General features: G+C 52.9%; 1 protein-coding gene across 7 annotated transcripts; it reads left to right on the top strand.

Moving 5' to 3' along the window:
• Positions 1-19865, top strand: DHCR7 (7-dehydrocholesterol reductase). Of its 7 annotated transcripts, none has more exons than XM_049892783.1 (9): positions 1-91; positions 2156-2277; positions 5257-5360; positions 6524-6746; positions 9618-9708; positions 10835-11048; positions 15492-15696; positions 17327-17458; positions 18488-19865. In XM_049892783.1, the coding sequence occupies exons 3-9, from the start codon at positions 5263-5265 to the stop codon at positions 18950-18952; spliced, it is 1428 nt and encodes a 475-aa protein (XP_049748740.1). In that variant the 5' UTR covers positions 1-91; positions 2156-2277; positions 5257-5262; the 3' UTR covers positions 18953-19865. The 7 variants fall into 7 exon arrangements, with proteins under 7 accessions (XP_049748740.1, XP_049748746.1, XP_049748744.1 ...); XM_049892789.1 differs by having other exon boundaries at positions 18450-18732; XM_049892784.1 differs by lacking the exon at positions 1-91 and adding an exon at positions 181-281.
• Positions 19866-20344: the final 479 nt, after the last annotated feature.

Genomic DNA, 20344 nt, shown 5'->3' with positions numbered 1-20344 from the left:
GGGCGGGGCCGGCCGCGCGGGGTCAGCTCTCGGCCAGGCTGTGGCTGAGCTGGATCGCACGTGCCTGGCAGCATGGGGAGCGAGCGCGCAGGTGAGGCGGGGGCTGGGCTCAGGTGAGGGCCCTTAGGTCAGCTGGTGCCCGTGCGCGCAGGTGAGGCGGGGGCGGGCTCAGGTGAGGGCCCTTAGGTCAGCTGGTGCCCGTGCGCGCAGGTGAGGCGGGGCTTGTGCGCGCGGGTGAGCAGGGGGCCGGTGGCCAGGTGAACAGGCTCTCGTGCGCGCAGGTGAGCCGGGGGCGCGTGGGCGCAGGTGAGGGGGGGCTGTGCGCGCTGGTAGGAGGGAGCGCTGCTCAGCTGAGAACCTGGTGCTCAGGTGAGAAGGGGATGTGTACTCAGGTGAGCTAGGAGCAGGTGCACGCAGGTGGGGAGGGGCCGGAGGTGTCGGGGCGTCCTGCGGAGCCACCTCGAGACGGGGCTGCTTTGTCCCGGTGCGAGGGCGGGAGCTCCGGGGCAGTGACCGAGAGGCGAGGGCTTCCTGGGCCCGGCTGGTCCTCTCCTTTTCAGGTGCTCCGCACGAATGGGCTGGGCTTTCTCCTCTGAGGAAGCACCAGGAGCAGCCGGCGCTAACCCCCTCGGAGAAGCCGGGGCAGGCGAAGGAGGGGCTGAGTGGCTTTTCTAGGATTGGGCTGAATACCGCGGTGAGGCAGGTGCGGGCAGAACTCCAGAAAGCCAGTGAGCCCTCTTTTTTTTTTTTTCCCTACTTTCCAGTTACAAAATAGTGAAAAATATCTTAATCTCTCTCCTGGAAAACGTACAGTTTTATTTAAAAGTCTGTTTTTTTAAAGGTAGGAATTGATCTGGTGGGGTTTCCAACAAAAGGCAAAGAAAGGAGAGAAAATCGGAAGTGAAGAAATGTTTTTTCCCAAAAGTACTATGTGAGACCTCTCTCACTTGCCTGGCACCTCTTCTGTGTTGGGCCCTGTGCTTGATGCTTTGGCTTAATTCTCAGAACAACCTCATGCCCATTTTACAGATGGGGAGACTGAGGCCCCGGAGCAGCTTGTCACCTCCCAGCCCTCCTAAACCCCAGAGCCAAGGGTCACTGTTGACATATGAGTCATTTCCACAGCAACAGCCTGGTTTCTCATGCCTGTAGGTGTTCATGGCCTCATGGACACATATATCCTCCCACAACGAATGCAGCCTCCCACACCCGTACCAACACTGAGTTCTTGTATTCTTTTTCATCTTTAAATCCATTTTGGGACATCTCTATGTTTCTCAGTCCCTGTCACTCCTTTGACTAACAAATTTCCAAAACTGACTGTCGGCGGGTCCAATAATATTCCAATGAAATATGTTCATCTATATAAAGTCCGGGTTGCCTCCTGGGGGGCACAAATGGCTAAGCACCAGGCCACGAACGGAAAAGTGGGCAGTTCAAACCCACCAAGAGGTGCCTTGGAAGAAAGGTGTGGTGATCTTGTTCTGAAAGTGGATGGACTTTTGGCATCCCGTTCAAGCTGCCTGGCCTGGTTTTCGAGTCCCACAGAAAGGGTTCTGCCCCTGAGCGTGGGTCTTGGGATGACTCAAGGGCTGTGGTAGGAGGCATTGGTGGCTCAGTGGTAGAATCCTCGTCTTCCATGGGGAAGACTCAGGTCTGATTCCCAGCTGATGCGCCTCATGGGCAGCTACCCCCATCTGTCAGTGGGTGCTTGTGTGCTGCTATGATGCTGAACGGCTTTCAACGGAGCTTCTAGACTAAGGTTGACTAGGAAGAAAGGCCTGGCAATTGGCTTCTGAAAATCAGCTAGTGAAAACCTCATGAATCCCAATGGTCCAATCTGCAACCCATCACGGGGATGGGGCAGGACCAGGCAGCATTTGTTCCGCTTTGCTTGGGGTCCCCATGAGTCAGGGGCCGACTCCACGGCAGCTGAGAATAGCAGCAACGTATGCAAGGTGCTCTGTGATAAGGCTGTCTCCCCCCAGGTGGGGCCTCACCTGGTTTGGGGCCCCTGAGCGCTGAGCTTGCACCTCTCTGGGTCCTGAGAGTGGGCCTTGAATAAATCGCATTTGAGTCCTGTCTGCCTTCAGTCCTGACACTCAGCCTCTCAGTGTCTCCCTCATCCCTCTGCCACCCCCCTCCACCCCACCAGGACTTCATTCAATGAGTTGAGAAGAATCAAGCAGACCTTTTGTGACATAAGAGTCTAGAAATTTCAAGGGGCCAGTTCCAGACGGAAAGCTTCCATTCTGCCGAGAAGCCACCTAACGAGAGGTAAGTACATCTCGGCAGCGCTCATCACTGCGCTGGTGGCGACTTCCCAGCTCTGGAAAAGTACAAAAAGGCAGCCGGTGCCCAGCTGTCCATGCCAGCTGCTGTCTGTGAGTTGTCCAACTGAGGTAAAACACACCCAGAGCACCTCACCCTCCCCTGTTCCCAGCCAGCTGTTGCCAAGGATTTAACTCGCTCATTCATGGCAAAGTTCGGGGAATAAGAGGTGAGGACTCGTGGCGAATGAACTCTGTAGTGAGCTGAAAATATCTTATTTGGCTCTGTGTTAATACTCTGTCCCCTTGGTACATCCTCCGCCTGGCTTTCCCAGACTTAGTTCTGAGGTTGTGCAAGTCCTGGTCTTTTACCAGAGTGTTAGGTAAGATAATCGGAGGTTGGTGTCGGTGCCAGGAGTTGTCTCCACGATGCTTATCTATGACTTGGAGCAATGGAGGGAGATGATGCTCTCTGATTCTCTGTTCTGTATGGCTAATGCCGTGCAGTGAATTACTTAAGACAGCCCACCTAGCCATAGCCTTTGTGATTCCCACACAATGATTGGGTGGGATTTTGCAATAATCCGTCATTCCTCTGTCAGTTTGTCATGCTGGGGTGGCTTGCATGTTGTTATCATGCTGGAAACTATGTTATGGGTATTTGATATACCAGCAGGGTCACCCATGGTGGACAGGTTTCCACTGAGCTTCCAGACTCAGACAGATAGGAAGAAGGACCTGGTTTGAGAAAACTGGCCAGTGAAAACATTATGAATAGCAGTGGAGCAACGATTATGAGGATGGCACAGAGCCCGGCAATGCTTCGTTCTGTTCTACAAAGGGTCACTATGAGTCACAGCCAACTTGATGGCACCTAATAACAACATGCAGATAAGGTGTTTGTGGCCCACCAATGGGATTGGACAGCCTGTTAGTAATGCAAATAAGATGCGTGGAACCCCTGGGTGTGGGGGGCGGTGCATACAAATAAGGTATATGGGATCCTTGTAGGGGAGTGGTCAGTTTTGCCATTCCACTGGGCTTAAAAACAGAGTCAGTCGCAGAGGTCCCCTCACTACCGGCCAGAAAGAAGAGCCAGTAGCAGAGCACATCCTTTGGACCCATGTCTCTGCGCTGAGAATCCTCTAGACCCAGGAGACAGAGGTTGCTGTAACACTGGAGATAGCGCGAGACGGCAAGAAGCAGTAGCAGAGAAGTAGCAGCAGCAGAACCAGGAGAGCGGCTCAAGACAGCACAGTGGACTTCCTGGCCCACAGAGAGAGAGAGCTGGGCGTCTCTGGTCAGGACGTTTGCTGCTGGGAGTGGGGTGCCTCCGGGCACTTACTGGCAGAGCTAAAGAGCTTTGTGACACTTGCCCAAACAGGGCAGTGGTGGGCCGAAGGCCAGAGAGAGGCCTGCCTGTGGCACAGCCGAGAAGCTGTCCTGACCGAAGAACTGTCCTGAGTCCTTCCTGATCCTGAATGGTAACCTGTTACTCCCCTAATAAACCCCACAACTGTATGTTCTGAGTTCTGGGTGGCCACTGCAACAAATCATGGCACCCAGCGGAGAAGTAGGGTGCCACGAGATGGGACGGCTGGTGTCAGAACTGGTGAAAAGGTTGGAGAACGGGGGTGTGTTTGACCTCCCCGCCACGGGCATCAGCCTCGGGGGGTTTCGATGCTGGTGATGATTCTCTCTCCTTCCCCTCGTGAAGTTGGCTGCCATTTTTACACAAACGCGTAAATTGGTGCTAGAGATGAACAGAGGTTACCCTGAAACTTGGGTTCAGAGGAGAAGGGGCACCAATCTGGTGATTTTGTTGGGGAGTGGGGGAAGGGGTGTGCGTGAAGACAGGGTCTAAAGCCTGGGGGTGTCTGCTCAGCAAGAAGCAGTAGGACTGCGTGGGGCAGTGGGGCGTCAGATGTTGCGGCTGGGGGCCTGTCAAGGGCATGCTCACTGCTGTCCAGGCGGCTCTGGCCTGAGAGGACTGCTGTGGACTGTCAGCATTTCTGGGACAGTTTTCTTTTGTTCACGGCTGTTCTACAAATGTTAACAGAGTAACCAGCGTGAAACGAGTCCTGGTGGCATGGCGGTTAAGCACTCGGCCATTACCCAAAAGGTTGGCAGTCTGCTTCCTAAAAGATTTGCAGCCCTGGAAACCCTATGAGGCAGTTCTACTCTGTCCTATAGGGTCACTATGAGTCAGAATCAACTCGATGGCAATGATTTGGTTTGTTTTTTCTTTTTTAGAGCAGCTTTAGGTACGTGGAGAAATTCTGTTTTCTCTCTTTTGTGGAGTAATTATTTATTGAACGCCTTTTATGTGCCAGACACTATTTTAGGCACTCGTAGTAGAGAGGTGAATAGGACAGAATTTCTGCCCTTGAGTTTACATTCTAATGGGGGAAGGCAGACCATAGACACGCACACAGATAATGGCAGGTGGTAGTGAGAGTCGTCTAGAAAGTAAAGCACCAGGCTGAGTACAGTGGCAGAGAACCTGGGCAGCGGCCACTCTATACTAGCTGGTCAGGGTGGTTTCACTGAGGAGGGGGCATTTTACTTGAGGATGAGGACGCAGGCAAAGAGCCCTCCAAGCAGAGCGAGGAGCAGGTACCAGGAGCTCAGGATGAATGAGGTTAGCCATATTCAAGGCTCAGTAAAACCCTTGTGTGCCTAGAGCAGAGTATAGGAGGGGACAGAGGTGGGAGGGCTCTGAGCCACGGCCATCTGGTTTATGATGTACGTAGGGCGTTCCACCATTTGGAGAGTGGGCTGAGAAGTGCAAAGGCAGGGGAGGAAGGCCAGGTGGGAGGTTACTGCAGGGCTCCAAGGTGCAGTGATCTTCCTGCCTGGACTCTGCCCGTCAGGGGCTGGGCTTACAGAAGAGGTGTGCAGGAGCCTGGGGCTGTGGGCTGCCAGCAAGGATGGGTGTCTGGTCTTCACTGGACCCACCTGAATAGAGTGTCTCTCCTTCCTTCAGGGCCCGATGGCTACAAAATCCCAGCCCAGCGTTCCCAAAAGCAAGAACCCCAGCAGCGTCTCCCATGGCACAGCTGAGTCTCAAGGGCAGTGGGGTCGTGCCTGGTAAGGATGTTTGCCCGCCTTCCCAACTATACAATAAAATGGGCAGTTGAAGCACGCGGTTCCCAGCTTTGGGAATTTTATGGACCAGTTAAAAAAAGTTTTTTTTTTAATTGTCAAGAATAACAAAAAATTACCAGGCTCCCATTTTACAAAGTAAAGAATTTTAAAAAAGGAAAAGAAGAAACTTAAAAACTGCAATTGCTGAACAGTGTAGAAAGGATGTGGCCTTAAAATAAGGCATAGCTGGTGCCTTTTAGGGTCCCTGGGTGGTTCACATGATAAAAGCACTCAGCTGCTAACTGAAAGGTTGGAGGTTCAAGTTCACCTAGAGGTGCCTTTGAAGAAAGGCCTGGTAATCTGCTTCTGAAAAGTCAGCCATTGAAAACCCTATGGAGGATAGTTCTACTTTGACACACATGGGGTCGCCATGAGTCAGAATAAAATCAGTGGCAGTGAGTTTTTTTAACTGGTGTCCTTCCACTGCCCTTAGATACTGCTGTCATAGTTCTCATTTTGCCATAGGGCAGTGGGAACTTGGTTATGGATGCGTGTGCTCTGTGGCCCAGAACAGGGGAAGCCCCTGGCCATGGTGGTTGGGAAAGGGCTTCCTCTATTCATATTCTGGACGCTGAGCTTTCCGTGAGCTAAATAATGTACTATGATTTCGTTTTCCCCTTGCATGACTTTTAGTTTTTCCTGGAGTTAGCAGTTGCCTCACTTATTCCATTTGCTGAGGTTTCTATGCATCTGTCGGTCATTTTTTTTCTGAATGCTCCAGCAGAGCTGCCACTGCCCCATAGAGTTTCCAAGGAGCGCCTGGCAGATTTTAACTGCCGACCCTTTGGTTAGCAGCCGTAGCACTTAACCACTACGCCACCAGGGTTTCCGAGCTGCCACATACATACCAATAATTTTTCTGAACACTCAAACACACCAAAAATTTTTATGTGTACTAAGTCCTGATTGATCATGATAGAGCACACATGTTGTGTGGCTTCTCCAGGCAGAAGGGAGGGCTTTGCACCAACAGCTGACAGCTGGTTTGAACAATGGGGCCCATACATGGGAGCAAACCATTCTGTGTGTGAGGGCATCTCAGCACCTTGCGTGAGGTCAGAGGGATGGATGGGCACTGCGTGACCACCGGCTGTCCTGCCTCCTAGGGAGGTGGACTGGTTTTCCTTAGGGAGTGTCATCTTCCTTCTGCTGTTTGCCCCGTTCATCGTGTACTACTTCATCATGGCGTGCGACCAGTACAGCTGCTCCCTCATGGCCCCCGTGGTGGACATTGTCACCGGGCGTGCTCACCTCTCGGACATCTGGGCCAAGACCCCACCAGTGACAAAGAAGGCAGCCCAGCTCTACGCCGTGTGGGTTACATTCCAGGTGAGCCCTTCCTGCCATCACGGTTGGGGCACATTGCATGTGACAGGTCCCCTCCTTCTGGGGTTGTTGTTATGTGCCAGTGTCTTAGGCTGGGTTCTGTAGATAAATAAAACCAGTAAAGTGTATAAATATATGTAGAGATTTATATCAAGGAAAGCGCTTACATGACTGTAGAGGCTGGAATGTCCTAAGTCCAGTAACCCCAGGGGCTGGCAAACCCAAGGTTGGCGGGTCGGAGAGCAGGGCTTTTGCTCACAGGCTGAGAAGATTGATGAATCCCAAGGTCAGCAGGTAAGCTGCTAGCTGAAGTCCCAGGAACCGGAGGGCAGATGAACAGGAGGCAGCCGCAGGACCCGGAGCAGGCAAAAGCCAGAATGTCCACTTATATTCAGATGCAGGCCACACACCCAAGGAAACTCCCTTTGAACTGATTGGCTACTCACAGTAGATCCCATCATGGGAGGGATTACATGTAAACACTGAGAATCATGGGCCGGCCAAGTTGACACACAATCTTAACCATCACAGCCATCGAGTCGATTCTGACTCATAGTGACCCCGTGTGCCCGATAGGGTTTCCTAGGCCATGATCTTCACGGGAGCAGATTGCCAGGTCTTTCCTCATGTGGAGCTGCTGGGCGGGCTGGAACCACTGACCTTTTGGTTAGCAGCCGAGCACTTAACCATTGCACCACCAGGGCTCCTTCCTGTTTGGATAAAACAAAAAAAAACCCATTGCCATGGAGTCAATACTGACTCACAGTGACTCTCTAGGATAGAGGAGAACTGCCCTGTAGGGCTTCCAAGGAGCGGCTGATGGATTCAAACTGCCAACATTTGGTTAACACTGAGCTCTTAACCACTGCACCACCAAGGTCCTTGCCATTTGTCTGAGAAGTGGGACCCTGACTCAGAGGGACCCTTGAGATCTGGGGGCCTGACGGCCAAACTGGACATACTCAGCTTTGTCAACAGATACAGGGCGAGAAACACCACCGATCAATGCGCATTGTGGACACATCTCCAGTGGGATTCTCAGCAGCCCTGTAGGGGACGTGCCGAGGACTAAGGACAGGAGTACCTGGGAGGGCAGGGGGCGGCACGGGGAAGCCTTATACTTAACAGGAACCTTGTCTTGCGATGGCTAAAGGGGAAGAGCCCCCAGCCCCGAGGGGACACTCATGGTCACAAGAGATGCCACACAGCAAAGCCAAGGCCTGTGTTTCCTAACAGGACATCACACAGCCCTGGCCAAGGGCATCTCTGGTCTGCCATGGCCACCCACTGGCCTCCAGGTTCCCCGGGGATGGGCTGTTTTCACACAGCAACGTTCCTCATTGTCTAAACCCAGGACGTTTCCAGGGAAACAGTGCTGGGCAAAGGCAGACCATGATTTCCTCCACAGAGGAGGGCTCGGACCTTAGCTATTGCTCCCCAGGGTCAGTCCAAGTTAATGGGTTCAGACTTGCCCCAGATCTCTTAGTCTCACTGCATAAAAAGGGATTGTTAGTTTTTCAGTGGCTGATTTTTTGGAAGTAGATTGCCAGGCCTTTTGAGACATCTCTGTGAGGACTCAAACCTCCAGCCTTTCAGTTAGCACCCGACTGTGTTAACTGTTTCGCCACCAGGGACTCCCAAAGAAACATATTGTTGTTGGGTGTCATCATGTCAATTTTGACTTATAGCGACCCCATGGGACAGAGTAGAACTGCCCCATAGGGTTTTCTAGGTGGGTTCGAACTGCCAGCCTTTCAGTTAGCAGCCGAGCACTTTACTGTGGAGTCACCAGGGCCCCTATAAAAAGTGACTGAGGCAGCATTATTCGTAACTGCCAAAAGGTGGACACAACCCGAATGTCCATCAGCTGGGAATGGATAAACAAAATGGGGTCCATCCCTACAGTGGAATGTCACTCAGCCCTAACAAGGAGGGATGAACCTTGAAAACACTACGCTGACTCAAAGGAGGCAGACACAAAAGGCCGCATGTTGTGTGATTCCATCTGTATGAAATGTCCAGAGCAAGCAAAGCCATAGAGACAGAAAGAAGGTTAGTGGGTGCCAGGGGATGGGGCGGGGCGGAGGGGGGCCTTGTCTCTGGAGTGACGACAATGTCCTGGAATTAGGTAGCGATGATATTGCATTCGCCTTGTGGATATACTGAAAACCTACTACCTGTGCCCTTAAATGGGTGAACTTTATGATCTGTGAATAACATCTCAATAAATTGGCAAAAAAAAAGTGACTGGCAAGGACTTGTGTGTGAGTGTGAGGGCGCAAGTGAGTCACGTGGGGAGAATGTTGGTGCTTTAGTTTAAAAACAAGTTTCCCTTTTCAGGAGCCCCTTTAGGAAGGGGAAGAGAACCTGCAGTCAGAACTCCCAGAAGCTATAAAGTCCTCTGGAATAAAATCCCCGCGAGTGCTCGCCTTCCACGCGGGAGACCTGAGTTCAATTCCCAGCCGCCTCACCTCCAGCACGGCCACCACCTGTCTGTCAGTGGAGGCTTGTGTGTTGCTAGGATGCGGACCAGGTTTTGGTGGAGCTTCCAGGCTAGGATGGGCTAGGAAGAAAGGCCTGGAAATCTACTTCTGAAAGCTATGAAAACCCCGTGGATCACAGCGGTCTGGGGATGATGCAGGACCAGGCAGCGTTTTGTTCTGTTGTATACATTTGGTTGGGGTCGCTGTGAGTCGGGGGCTGACTTGGCAGCAGCTGACAACAAGCATACCACCGTCAGCGTAATCTCCTGCATCAGCACAGTGCCTTCTGGGGAGTTTGTCGTCTCAGTCGATGAAAACAAGGCTCTGTTGAAACTCAGGCTGTCCTCCCTTGGCTCTGTGTGACGTGGCTTGATCTCTTCCCGTGTTTCAGGTGGTTTTGTACTCACTGCTTCCTGACTTCTGCCATAAATTTCTGCCGGGCTACATCGGGGGAGTACAGGAGGGGGCTGTGACTCCTGCAGGTAACCTTTTCTTGGGGCCGTGTCTGTACTTCTTTCTGCCCACGCCCAGCCTCCCCCCTCATGCCGACTTCCCTTCTCCAGGGCTGCTGAGTGCCCACCCCTACTGTGGCAGCCAGGGCCGGCTGTGCCTGGCGTTTCAGTCCACGGCACCTGCCCTCTCCCCGGCCCTTTTTCATCCCGAAGCTGTGCATTGGAAGAATAAAGCTTCATTTTGCTTGGCAGCCAGGGACTGTCCCAGGCACAAGGCTGAAAATGGCTTCCTTCAGTAGAGAAGGAGCGGGGTGGCACCCCAGCCCTCCTCGAGCCCCATAGCTGGTTGCCGTCATTGGGCTAACGGAGCCTGGTGTTCCCACGGGGCAGGCCCTTCTTCGGGAGACTGGCTGCTTTGTCATTCATTCCCCTCCTTTAGGACAACCTGCAGGAAACCCGACCTATTGCAGGGCACTGGGGTGAGGATTTGAATTCCTTCCAGTCTCTGTCTGTCGCCAGCTACCCGCTAGGGAAGGGCAGGGTCCCCCGACAGTTACAAGGAGCGTGGCAGCCTAGAGGGGATCCTTGTTCCACCCGGCCTTGACGGCTCTAACCATCTGCAGATGGTGGCCCAGAGAAGGGGGAGGTTCCACCTCCTTTCCCTGCCGGTTAACCCCCACACCCCCGCTCAGGACTTGGCCCCCAGGAATAGTTAGATTCTCAACCAACAGTGTGACATGCCACCCACCCCGACCATTGTGACTAAACCCCAAAAAACAAAACCTGTCGCCATCAAGTCAATTCTAACTCGTGGTCCCATGTGTTTCAGAGTAGAACTTCCCCATAGGGTTTTCTTGGTTATAATCTTTCTGGAAGTAGATTGCCAGGCCTTTCTTCCACAGCACCACGGGGCAGGTTCAAACCACCAACTTTCAGTTGGTAGCCAAGTGCAAACCATTTGCACCTCCCAGAAACCCTCACTGTGACTTGGGGGACTAGGATTTCAGCAAAGCTGAGCAGTGTCTTTAGGGAGGGGGTCAGGGGGTGGCCAGAGAGGCCAGGAGGCAAGTCAGATCTGAGCCAAAGCGGGCACCTTCGGGCCATCGACCTCATGCCGGCCGGAGACCTTGCTGACGTTTGCCTCTTCTCTTTGCAGGTGCTGTCAACAAGTATGAGATCAACGGCCTGCAGGCCTGGCTCATCACACACCTCCTCTGGTTTGCCAACGCCCACCTCCTGTTCTGGTTCTCGCCAACCATCATCTTCGACAACTGGATCCCACTGCTGTGGTGCACAAACGTTCTCGGCTATGCCGTCTCCACATTCGCTATGATCAAGGGCTACCTGTTCCCCACCAATGCCAAAGACTGGTAGGTTCCTTACTAGCCTAGCCGGTCAAGGCTAGAATGAAGAGCTGATGTTGCCCCGATTGCTTTTCTGTTGCCTTGGGGTCAAGAGTCCTTCAAGGTTGCAGCCTGTAAAGATTACAGCCAAGAATCCATCAGCAGGTTAATGAAACAACCTCTTGAATCCTGGGGGACATCCTTTGTTTTTCTTTTTCTTTTCTTCTTTTTGTGAAGATACATACAGCAAAAATACATCAATTCAGCCATTTTTATCTGTACAATTCAGCGACATTGGTCGTATTCTTCAAGTTGTACCACCTTCTGGATAACCTTTTCCAAGTTGTTCCACCATCTTTAGCACAAACTCGCTAACCCCCTAAACTTCTCATCTAACCTTTTGAGCTGCTGTTGTCGATTTGATCTCATATAGATAATTCCTTAAAAGTGCACAGTGCTCAAGGCAAACATGCTTTTCTAATTAAGCTAAATTATTGTTTGGTTTAAAGGTGACTTCAGGGGGTAGTTTTGGTTTTAGGTTTGCAGATTTCCTCAGAGCAATAGTTTCAGGAGTTCATCCAGCCTCAGTAACCCCAGAGAGTCTGGGTTCCATGAGATTTTGAAGTTCTGTTCCACGGTTTCCCCCTTTTGATCAGGATTCTTCCATAGGATCTTTGATCGAATTGGAGAACATCCTTTCTCATGGCTGGGTGGCTTCTCCTGCCTGCGGAAATCTCAGATGAACGTGGCCATGTCCATCTTTGGTGACCGAGTCCTTTCCTGTAGGCCTGTCATAGGGCATGAAAACTGGAAAGACAGATTCTGACCGAGGCAAAGGTAGCCCATGGCCTCTGTTGAACTTCTAGTATGGTCCAAAATAATTTTAGTGAGGAGTCTTGTTATCTCAGCAATTTTAATGTAACAACTTCCCAGGGAGAACTCGCTGGTTGGGTCATTCTCATGTAAGCCTTGGGCTGGACAGTGGTCAGCCAACCACCGACCCGTCTATTCTTCATCAGGTGTTATTGGGCTCCTTCTGTGGAATGTTGTAGAACAAGAGTCTTGTTCTTGGGGTGTTTCCATTTTAGCCTGGAGACCCCAAAAAGCCAAAGCTTGTTTTCTTTAACTTATACCCCTAGGACTTTGAAGATGTCTCTGGCTGGTAGTTTTTTGTAGCTTGTGGAATGATAGAATGATGAAGCCAGCCTTCTTCTGTGGCTCATGGCCTCGTTCCCACTACTTTATAATCACATCAGGAGGCCCTGGGTGGTGCAGGCGGCTAAGCACTTGGCTGCTAACCGAAAGGTTGGAGGTTCCAGTCCGCCAGAGGCACCTCAGAGTAAAGGCCTGGCGGTCTGCTTCGGAAAATCAGCCGCTGGAAACAGCGTGGAGCCCAGTTCTGCGCTGACACAGGTGGAGGTGCCATGAGTTGGAGTCCGCCTGAGGGAAAGTGGATTGGGGTTTTTTTTTTTTTTTCTTGTATAATCACAACTCTCGTAGACTTTGCGTATTTTGCTTCTGTCTCCTTTATTTATCCTGAGAGAATGTAACAGGAAAATATATTTTTCTGATTAACACAGGTATTCTTGTGTGTTTATAGCAAGTCACACCTGATAAAGGCCACTGTGTGGGTTATCTCAGCCGATTCTGTAGGCACCCTGGGGGCTGTGGGGTCAGGGGCTGTCTTAGTTCTCCAGTGCTGCTGTAACAGAGATACAAGTAGGGGGCTGTAACAAACAGAAATTTATTTTCTCACAGTTTAGGCTAGAGGTCTGAATTCAGGGTGTGGGCCCAGGGAAGGCTTTCTGTCTGTCAGCCCCGGGAGGAAGGTCCTTGTCTCTTCACCTTCTGCTTCCTGGTTCCTTGGTTATCTCCATTTGTTTTGGCATCATATCCCATCTCTCTCTCTGCTCGTTTGTTTAGTTAATCTTTTTATATCTCAAAGTACACCTTATACTAATCCTGCCTGATTAACACAGCAAAGACAACCTATTTCCAAATGAGATTACAACCCCAGGCATGTTGTTGTCAATTGTTGTTAGGTGCCCTCCAGTCAGTTCCGACTCATAGTGACCTATGCACAACAGAACAAAACACCGCCCGGTCCTGAGCCATCCTTACAATCCTTGTTATGCTTGAGCCCATTGTTGCAGCCACTGTGTCAATCCACCTCGTTGAGGGTCTTCCTCTTTTCCTCTGACCCTGTACTCTGCCAAGCATGATGTCCTTCTCCAGGGACCGATCCCTCCTGACAACGTGTCCAAGGTATGTAAGACGCAGTCTCACCATCCTTGCCTCTAAGGAGCATTCTGGTCGTACTTCTAAGACAGATTTGTTCGTTCTTCTGGCAGTCCATGGTATATTCAATATCCTTCGCCAACACCACGATTCAAAGGCGTCAACTCTTCTTCGGTCTTCCTTATTCATTGTCCAGCTTTCACATGCATATGATGCAATTGAAAATACCATGGCTTGGGTCAGGGGCACCTTAGTCTTCAAGGTGACATCTTTGCTCTTCAACACTTTAAAGAGGTCCTTTGCAGCAGATTTACCCAATGCAGTGGGTCTTTTGATTTCTTGACTGCTGCTTCCATGGCTGTTGATTGTGGATCCAAGTAAAATGAAATCCTCGACAACTTCAATCTTTTCTCCGTTTATCATGACGTTGCTTATTGGTCCATTCGTGAGGATTTTTGTTTTCTTTATGTTGAGGTGCAATCCATACTGAAGGCTGTGGTCTTTTATCTTCATCAGTAAGTGCTTCAAGTCCACTTCACTTTCAGCAAGCAAGGTTGTGTCATCTGCATATCACAGGTTGTTAATGAGTCTTCCTCCAATCCTGATGCCCCGTTCTCCTTCATACAGTCCAGTAGAGGAGGATGTGGAACCAAGGATATCATTGCTGATGTCAGATGGATCCTGGCTGAAAGCAGAGCATACCGGAAGGATGTTTATCTGTGCTTTAGTGATTACACAAAGGCATTTGACTGTGTGGATCATAACAAGTTATGGATAACATTACGAAGAATGGGAATTCTGGAACACTTAATTGTGTTCATGGGGAACCTGTACATAGATCAAGAGGCAGTTGTTTGGAGAGAACAAGGGGACGCTGTGTAGTTTATAGTCAGGAAAGGCGTGCGTCAGGGTTGTATCCTTTCACCATACCTATTCAATCCGTATTTCACCCCAGGCATAGAGGTTAGGATTTTCAACACGTATTTTGGGGGAACACAATTCAATCCATAAGATGCAACAAATGGTTAGGTTGCTTGTCCAGCCAGCGGATGCTGTGGGGCCTGGAACTGGCCCCTGGTTTGGACCAGGGCGTTTTCTGTCACTGTGTCACTTTGGTACAATTTATCCTTCTATTTGCTCATGGGAGGCCCGATGCCCTGGGAATCTGCTCTAAAATATAGGCTTGGCTGGGAAATGAAATCTTCATTCTGTCGGACCACCTCTGCAACCCACCTCTGCCATGCCCCAGGGAACTCAAGAGGCTGAGGAGAGACCTGGGTGCCAGCTCCAAGAGGCTCTCAGCACAGGTTCTGTCCCTTCACCTTCCTTGAAAGTACCTGTTTCTCCACTGTCTGTGGTGTGCTCCAAATGCTTCTAGGGTGGAAGTCAGCAAGGGCACAGGGGGACAAGCAAGGGCCAAGCTGACCCCGCTGCTCCTGGCCCTTTGCTCCGGTCGTCCCTCACAGACACTGAGGCCCCAGTTCATGCTGAGCACCGTCCACAAAGGCAAGCCAGGCCACGTGGCGTGGGAGGTGCTGATGACTGTCGGTGCTAGGTGCTTCGAGTCGGCTCTGACGCACTGTGATGTTGTGTACCGTGCAAGTCGGCTCTGACGCACTGTGATGTTGTGTACCGTGCAAGTCGGCTCTGACGCACTGTGATGTTGTGTACCGTGCGAGTCGGCTCTGACGCACTGTGATGTTGTGTACCGTGCGAGTCGGCTCTGACGCACTGTGATGTTGTGTACCGTGTGAGTCGGCTCTGATGCACTGTGATGTTGTGTACCGTGCGAGTCGGCTCTGATGCACGGTGATGTTGTGTACCGTGAGAAGACGGGGCCCAGTTCTGTGCTTTGTCCGTGATTGTTGCTATGTTTGAGTCCACCGTTGTCGCCGTTGTGTCAGTCCGTCTTGCTGAGGGTCTCCCTCGGTTTCGATGACCCTCTACCAAACAGGATGTCCTTTTCTAGCAATTGGTCTTTCCTGATGATGTGTCCAAAGACAAGGAGATGAAGTCTCGCCACCCTCCCTCCTAAGGGGCGCTCGGGCTGTACGTCCCCCAGAACCGGCTTGGGCGCTCTTCTGGCAGCCCACGGTACCTTCGGCGGTCTTCCCGACCCCACAGTTGGAACACATCGGTTCTTCCATCTCCTTTTTCCTTGTTCAGTCTTCAGGTGGTTGGAAGGCTCGTTGACTAAATGCATCTTTTTTTTTTTTTTTTTAACTTTTTCAGCAAATTCACAGGCAATTTCTTTTACAACTACATGATGGGTATTGAGTTTAATCCCCGAATCGGCAAGTGGTTTGACTTCAAGCTGTTCTTCAATGGACGCCCTGGGATTGTTGCCTGGACCCTCATCAACCTGTCCTTTGCAGCCAAGCAGCAGGAGCTGTACGGCCGGGTGACCAACTCCATGATCTTGGTCAACATCCTGCAGGTGACCTGGCTGCGACCGGCGGGGACGGGGTGCAGACCCCCAAGCGCAGGGCGCTGGGCAGATGGTTTTCAGGTGACCCTGCCGGTTGCTGTCAGGCGGATTCCAACTCATAGCGACCCCGTGTGCACAGAGTCGAACTGCTCCGTAGGGTTTTTAATGGCTGTGGCCTTTCAAACGCTGATTGCCAGGCCTTTCTTCTGAGGCACCTCTGGGTGGACTCAAACCTCCAGCGTTTCTATTAGCCGCCTAGCACTTAACCCTTTCCACCACTCGGGAACTCCTCATACACTCTGGTCCACCACTTTTAAGAGAACCCACCCCCCACATACATATCTTTGGGGAGCAGGCTACGAGCACATGGTGAAAAACCCCACTGCAGGTGTGGTGCTGGCCCCCAGGTGGGACCAGGCAGATGCAGCCCAGCCAGCCCTGTCCAGGAAGTTTTCCCTTGGGGATTGCCCTTGGCAGGATCTAGGGTGAGTAATAGTTAACCAGGAAGAGAGGGGAGGGAAGGGAGCATTCCAGGTGGAGGAGTGGCCTGTGCAAAGTCCTGTGGCAGGAGAGGTTGGCAAGTCTGGGGAACAGAAATGTGTTGAGTTTGGAACATAGGGGCCACATGAATTCTCGCCTTCCGTGGGGGAGACCCAGGTTTGATTCCCAGCCAAGACCCAGGTTTGATTCCCAGCCAACGCGTCTCACGCATAACCACCACCACCCGTCTGTCGGTGGAGGGCTTGCATGCTGCCATGGTGCCAAACAAGTGTCAGCAGAGCTTCCGGACTAGGACAGACTAGGAAGAAAAGCCTGGTGATCTACTTCCGAAAATCAGCCATTGAAAATCCCGTGGAGCCCAGTTCTACTCTGGTGCCTGTGGGGTTGCCATGAGTCAGGGTCAGCTTGAAGACGACTAGTTTGGGGCTTGTTAAAGGGACTTCCTTGTTGTCAGGCTCCTCAGGGTCTTTAACATATGAATAGATGCTTGCCGCTCTCCAGAAAGGAAGGTTACTCGCAGCGTTTCTCCGACTCCTTCCACCGTGGGTCTCTCTCTCTCTCTCTTTCTCTGTGTCGTGGAGAGCCTCGTAGCATCACAAGCATCGCGGTCTGCCCATTCTGGAATGACCCCGCTCAATTCTGTCTTACTCACCACTTAAGGCCTCGAAGGGGTTTTCCCAGTTGGACCCCCGGGTCTCAGGGGCCCCCCTCGAGGGGGTGTCGTTGTCACCCCTTGTCCATCTGTGCAGTGGACATCGACCTGCCCCACGTTGCGGGGTCACAGGTCACTGCGGGTCACTGGGCCACAGGGGCAGTTGGTGGGAAAAATGTCAGGCGACCTGCTGACGTGGACGGTAATGTGGTTGCCCCCTGCTCTGTGGACGGTCCCCAAGCCCTTCACCAGAGCAGCTTCTTTCTGCTCCACTTCCTGGGGAAATCATGGGTACCCTTTCTGGTAACCATTTGTGGGCCCCCCAGTCCTCGTGCAAAGGCACCCTCCCCAAGTCCCCAGCAGGGGGGAAGGATAGAGCAGCCACCATCCAGGTGACCCGTGTACCTGCAAGAGCGCGGTTCTCCCAAGGCCTTCCAGCCGTGCCCCGGGGGGAAGGTGGTGGCCAACGGCTGCCCTGCCTTGCAGGCCATCTACGTGCTGGACTTCTTCTGGAATGAAACTTGGTACCTGAAGACCATTGACATCTGCCACGACCACTTTGGATGGTACCTGGGCTGGGGGGACTGCGTTTGGCTGCCGTACCTTTACACGCTGCAGGTGAGGCTGGGGGCAGGTGGGTGGGCGGGAGCTCAGGGCACAGGTCGCCTGGTCCAGGAGCACGCCCAGGCTGCTCTGAGAGCTGGAGCCCTGACCAGCACCTTTTTTTAAAAAAATAATTTATTTTATATTTGTTGTTGAGACTGTCCACCAATTCAGCCATTGCTCCATGTACGATTCAGTGACACTGCTCACATGCTCCGGGTGTACACCATTCTCACCCTCCATTCCCCAGTTGTTAGCCCCTGTCTTTTAGGGGGACGCAATTCAGGCCATCACATGGGTGTAACATGCACACACACACATTTGTACGTTTACTCATTTGTTCCCCACAGCCACCGCCTGAGGTGGGCACTTTCATTTACAGATGCGGAAACTAGGGCACGACACTTGGGTAGGAGCTAGGAGGGCAGGGCAGGATTTGAACCCAGGCCTGTGCGCATCGCGTGACCCGTCGCTCTCGCCCCCCAGGCCTGTGCGCATCGCGTGACCCGTCCCTCTCGCCCCCCAGGCCTGTGCGCATCGCGTGACCCGTCCCTCTCGCCCCCCAGGCCTGTGAGCATCGCGTGACCCGTCCCTCTCGCCCCCCAGGCCTGTGAGCATCGCGTGACCCGTCCCTCTCGCCCCCCAGGCCTGTGCGCATCGCGTGACCCGTCCCTCTCGCCCCCCAGGCCTGTGCGCATCGCGTGACCCGTCCCTCTCGCCCCCCAGGCCTGTGCGCATCGCGTGACCCGTCCCTCTCGCCCCCCAGGCCTGTGCGCATCGCGTGACCCGTCCCTCTCGCCCCCCAGGCCTGTGAGCATCGCGTGACCCGTCCCTCTCGCCCCCCAGGCCTGTGTGCATCGCGTGACCCGTCCCTCTCGCCCCCCAGGCCTGTGTGCATCGCGTGACCCGTCCCTCTCGCCCCCCAGGCCTGTGTGCATCGCGTGACCCGTCCCTCTCGCCCCCCAGGCCTGTGTGCATCGCGTGACCCGTCCCTCTCGCCCCCCAGGCCTGTGTGCATCGCATGACTCCCTTCTCGCCCCCCAGGGCCTGTACCTGGTCCACCACCCGGTGCAGCTCTCCACCCCACATGCTGTGGGCGTCCTGCTGCTGGGCCTGCTGGGCTACTACGTCTTCCGGATGGCCAACCACCAGAAAGACCTGTTCCGCCGCACGGATGGGCGCTGCCTGATCTGGGGCCAGAAGCCCAGGGTCATCGAGTGTTCCTACGTGTCAGCCGACGGGCAGAAGCACCACAGCAAGCTGCTAGTGTCCGGCTTCTGGGGCGTGGCTCGCCACTTGAACTACACGGGCGACCTGATGGGCAGCCTGGCCTACTGCCTGGCATGCGGTGGCGGCCACCTGCTGCCCTATTTCTACGTCATCTATATGACCATCCTGCTGACCCACCGCTGCCTGCGGGATGAACACCGCTGTGCTAACAAGTATGGCCGCGACTGGGAGCGCTACACGGCCGCTGTGCCTTACCGCCTGCTGCCCGGAGTCTTCTAAAGGGCTCAGGAAGGAGCTGTCGGAGCCACTGTTGAGAACATTTGGAGCTGGGTCGAGAGCCCAGTGTTTGGTAGGTGGTGGGTTTCCAATAAATATTAGCAGCTTTCCTTCCCCCTTGTCCTCAGGGGACTTCTGAGTGTTACACAGATGCCCTCTTGCCAGAAGGGACTGATTTTCAGTATTCACAGTCCAGAGGGCAGGAGGATGACCTGGTCACCTCTAATAGCCATTTGGTGACAGCTTTTCTTTGTACTGGAGGCCCGAGCCGCTGCACTGCCCAGACAAACTGTTACAAGATGAGAAGTCTTCCAGCTCCCTGCTGTTAGGGCTGTACTTTCCCTTGCTAAGTGAAGTGGAAGTGAGAGATGAGGCCTGCTAGTTATCCATTTCTTGTCTCTCAGCTCCAAATCTGCCCTTCTTGCCTGCTTTGCCTCAGTGGGCCCGACCCTGTAGGTGTTTCTCCTTTGCAGTGTGCACCATGTTAAACTTGCCACTAGAGGGCACTGAGGGACACTGCACGAGGACGAGGCCTCTCCTCCCAGTTCCGGGGCTTCCATTTGGTTTCCTGCGTGTTCCCGCTGTTCACCTTTCAGTGGTGCAGGGCAGGGTGTCAGTGGCAGTCTGCTCTGAGTGTGCCCACCCTCATTAGCTCACAGCAACCACCTCACTGTGGCCTCACGGTACAGACACTGCACCCCCTGGCCTCACTGTCGTTGAGTTTCCTGCAGGCCACCCAGCAAACTTCATATACTGGGCCTCGACCGTGCCTTCTCCAGTGAGGCCCAGGGGAAGGGCTACCTTCTCAACAGTCTTCCTTCCTGGGGTGCTGTTCTTCAGACCTAGGGTGTTCTTTATAAGTTAACCCCCCATTAGCAGTAATAATTCTTTAATTAAATTTTTTTCTGTTGAAATTACTGTGTGGTTTCTGTCTCCTGATTGGACCTGAATGATAGGTAGGTGGATGGATGGATGAACGGTTGCCTGTCCTGTGTCATCCTCACCGTCACTGGCATGTTCAAGTCCATTGCTGTGGCCACTGTTCCAGCCCATCTCACCAAGGGTCCCACTCACCCTCACTGGCCTTCCACTTCTCCAAACATGATGGCCTCCTCCAGTAATGATCCCTCCTGATGACGTGCCCAATGCAAGCGAGTTGGCCAGTGCTCTGTTGTGATCCACAGGGTTTTCATTGGCTAATTTTCAGCAGTAGGACACCAGGCCTTCCTTCCTAATCTGGTCTCAGTCTGGAAGCTCCACTGAAACCTGTCCACACGGGTGATCCTGCTGGTGTTTGAGGTATCAGTGGGTTAGCTTTCAGCACCACAGCAACATGCAGGCCACCAATGTAGGACAGACGGACAGGTGGATGGGATTGACACAGGGCTCTGTCCT

This window comes from Elephas maximus, chromosome 7, assembly GCF_024166365.1.
Source record: "Elephas maximus indicus isolate mEleMax1 chromosome 7, mEleMax1 primary haplotype, whole genome shotgun sequence".
Classification (NCBI taxonomy): Eukaryota; Metazoa; Chordata; class Mammalia; order Proboscidea; family Elephantidae; genus Elephas; species Elephas maximus.
This window is presented reverse-complemented; position numbering and strand designations above follow the sequence as displayed.

Coding starts and splice junctions, on each gene's coding strand:
- DHCR7 (XM_049892783.1), top strand. CDS start 5,263: ATGGCTACAAAATCCCAGCCCAGCGTTCCCAAAAGCAAGAACCCCAGC. Junction 5,361..6,523: donor GGGCAGTGGGGTCGTGCCTG/GTAAGGATGTTT, acceptor CCTGCCTCCTAG/GGAGGTGGACTGGTTTTCCT. Junction 11,049..15,491: donor CCCACCAATGCCAAAGACTG/GTAGGTTCCTTA, acceptor TAACTTTTTCAG/CAAATTCACAGGCAATTTCT.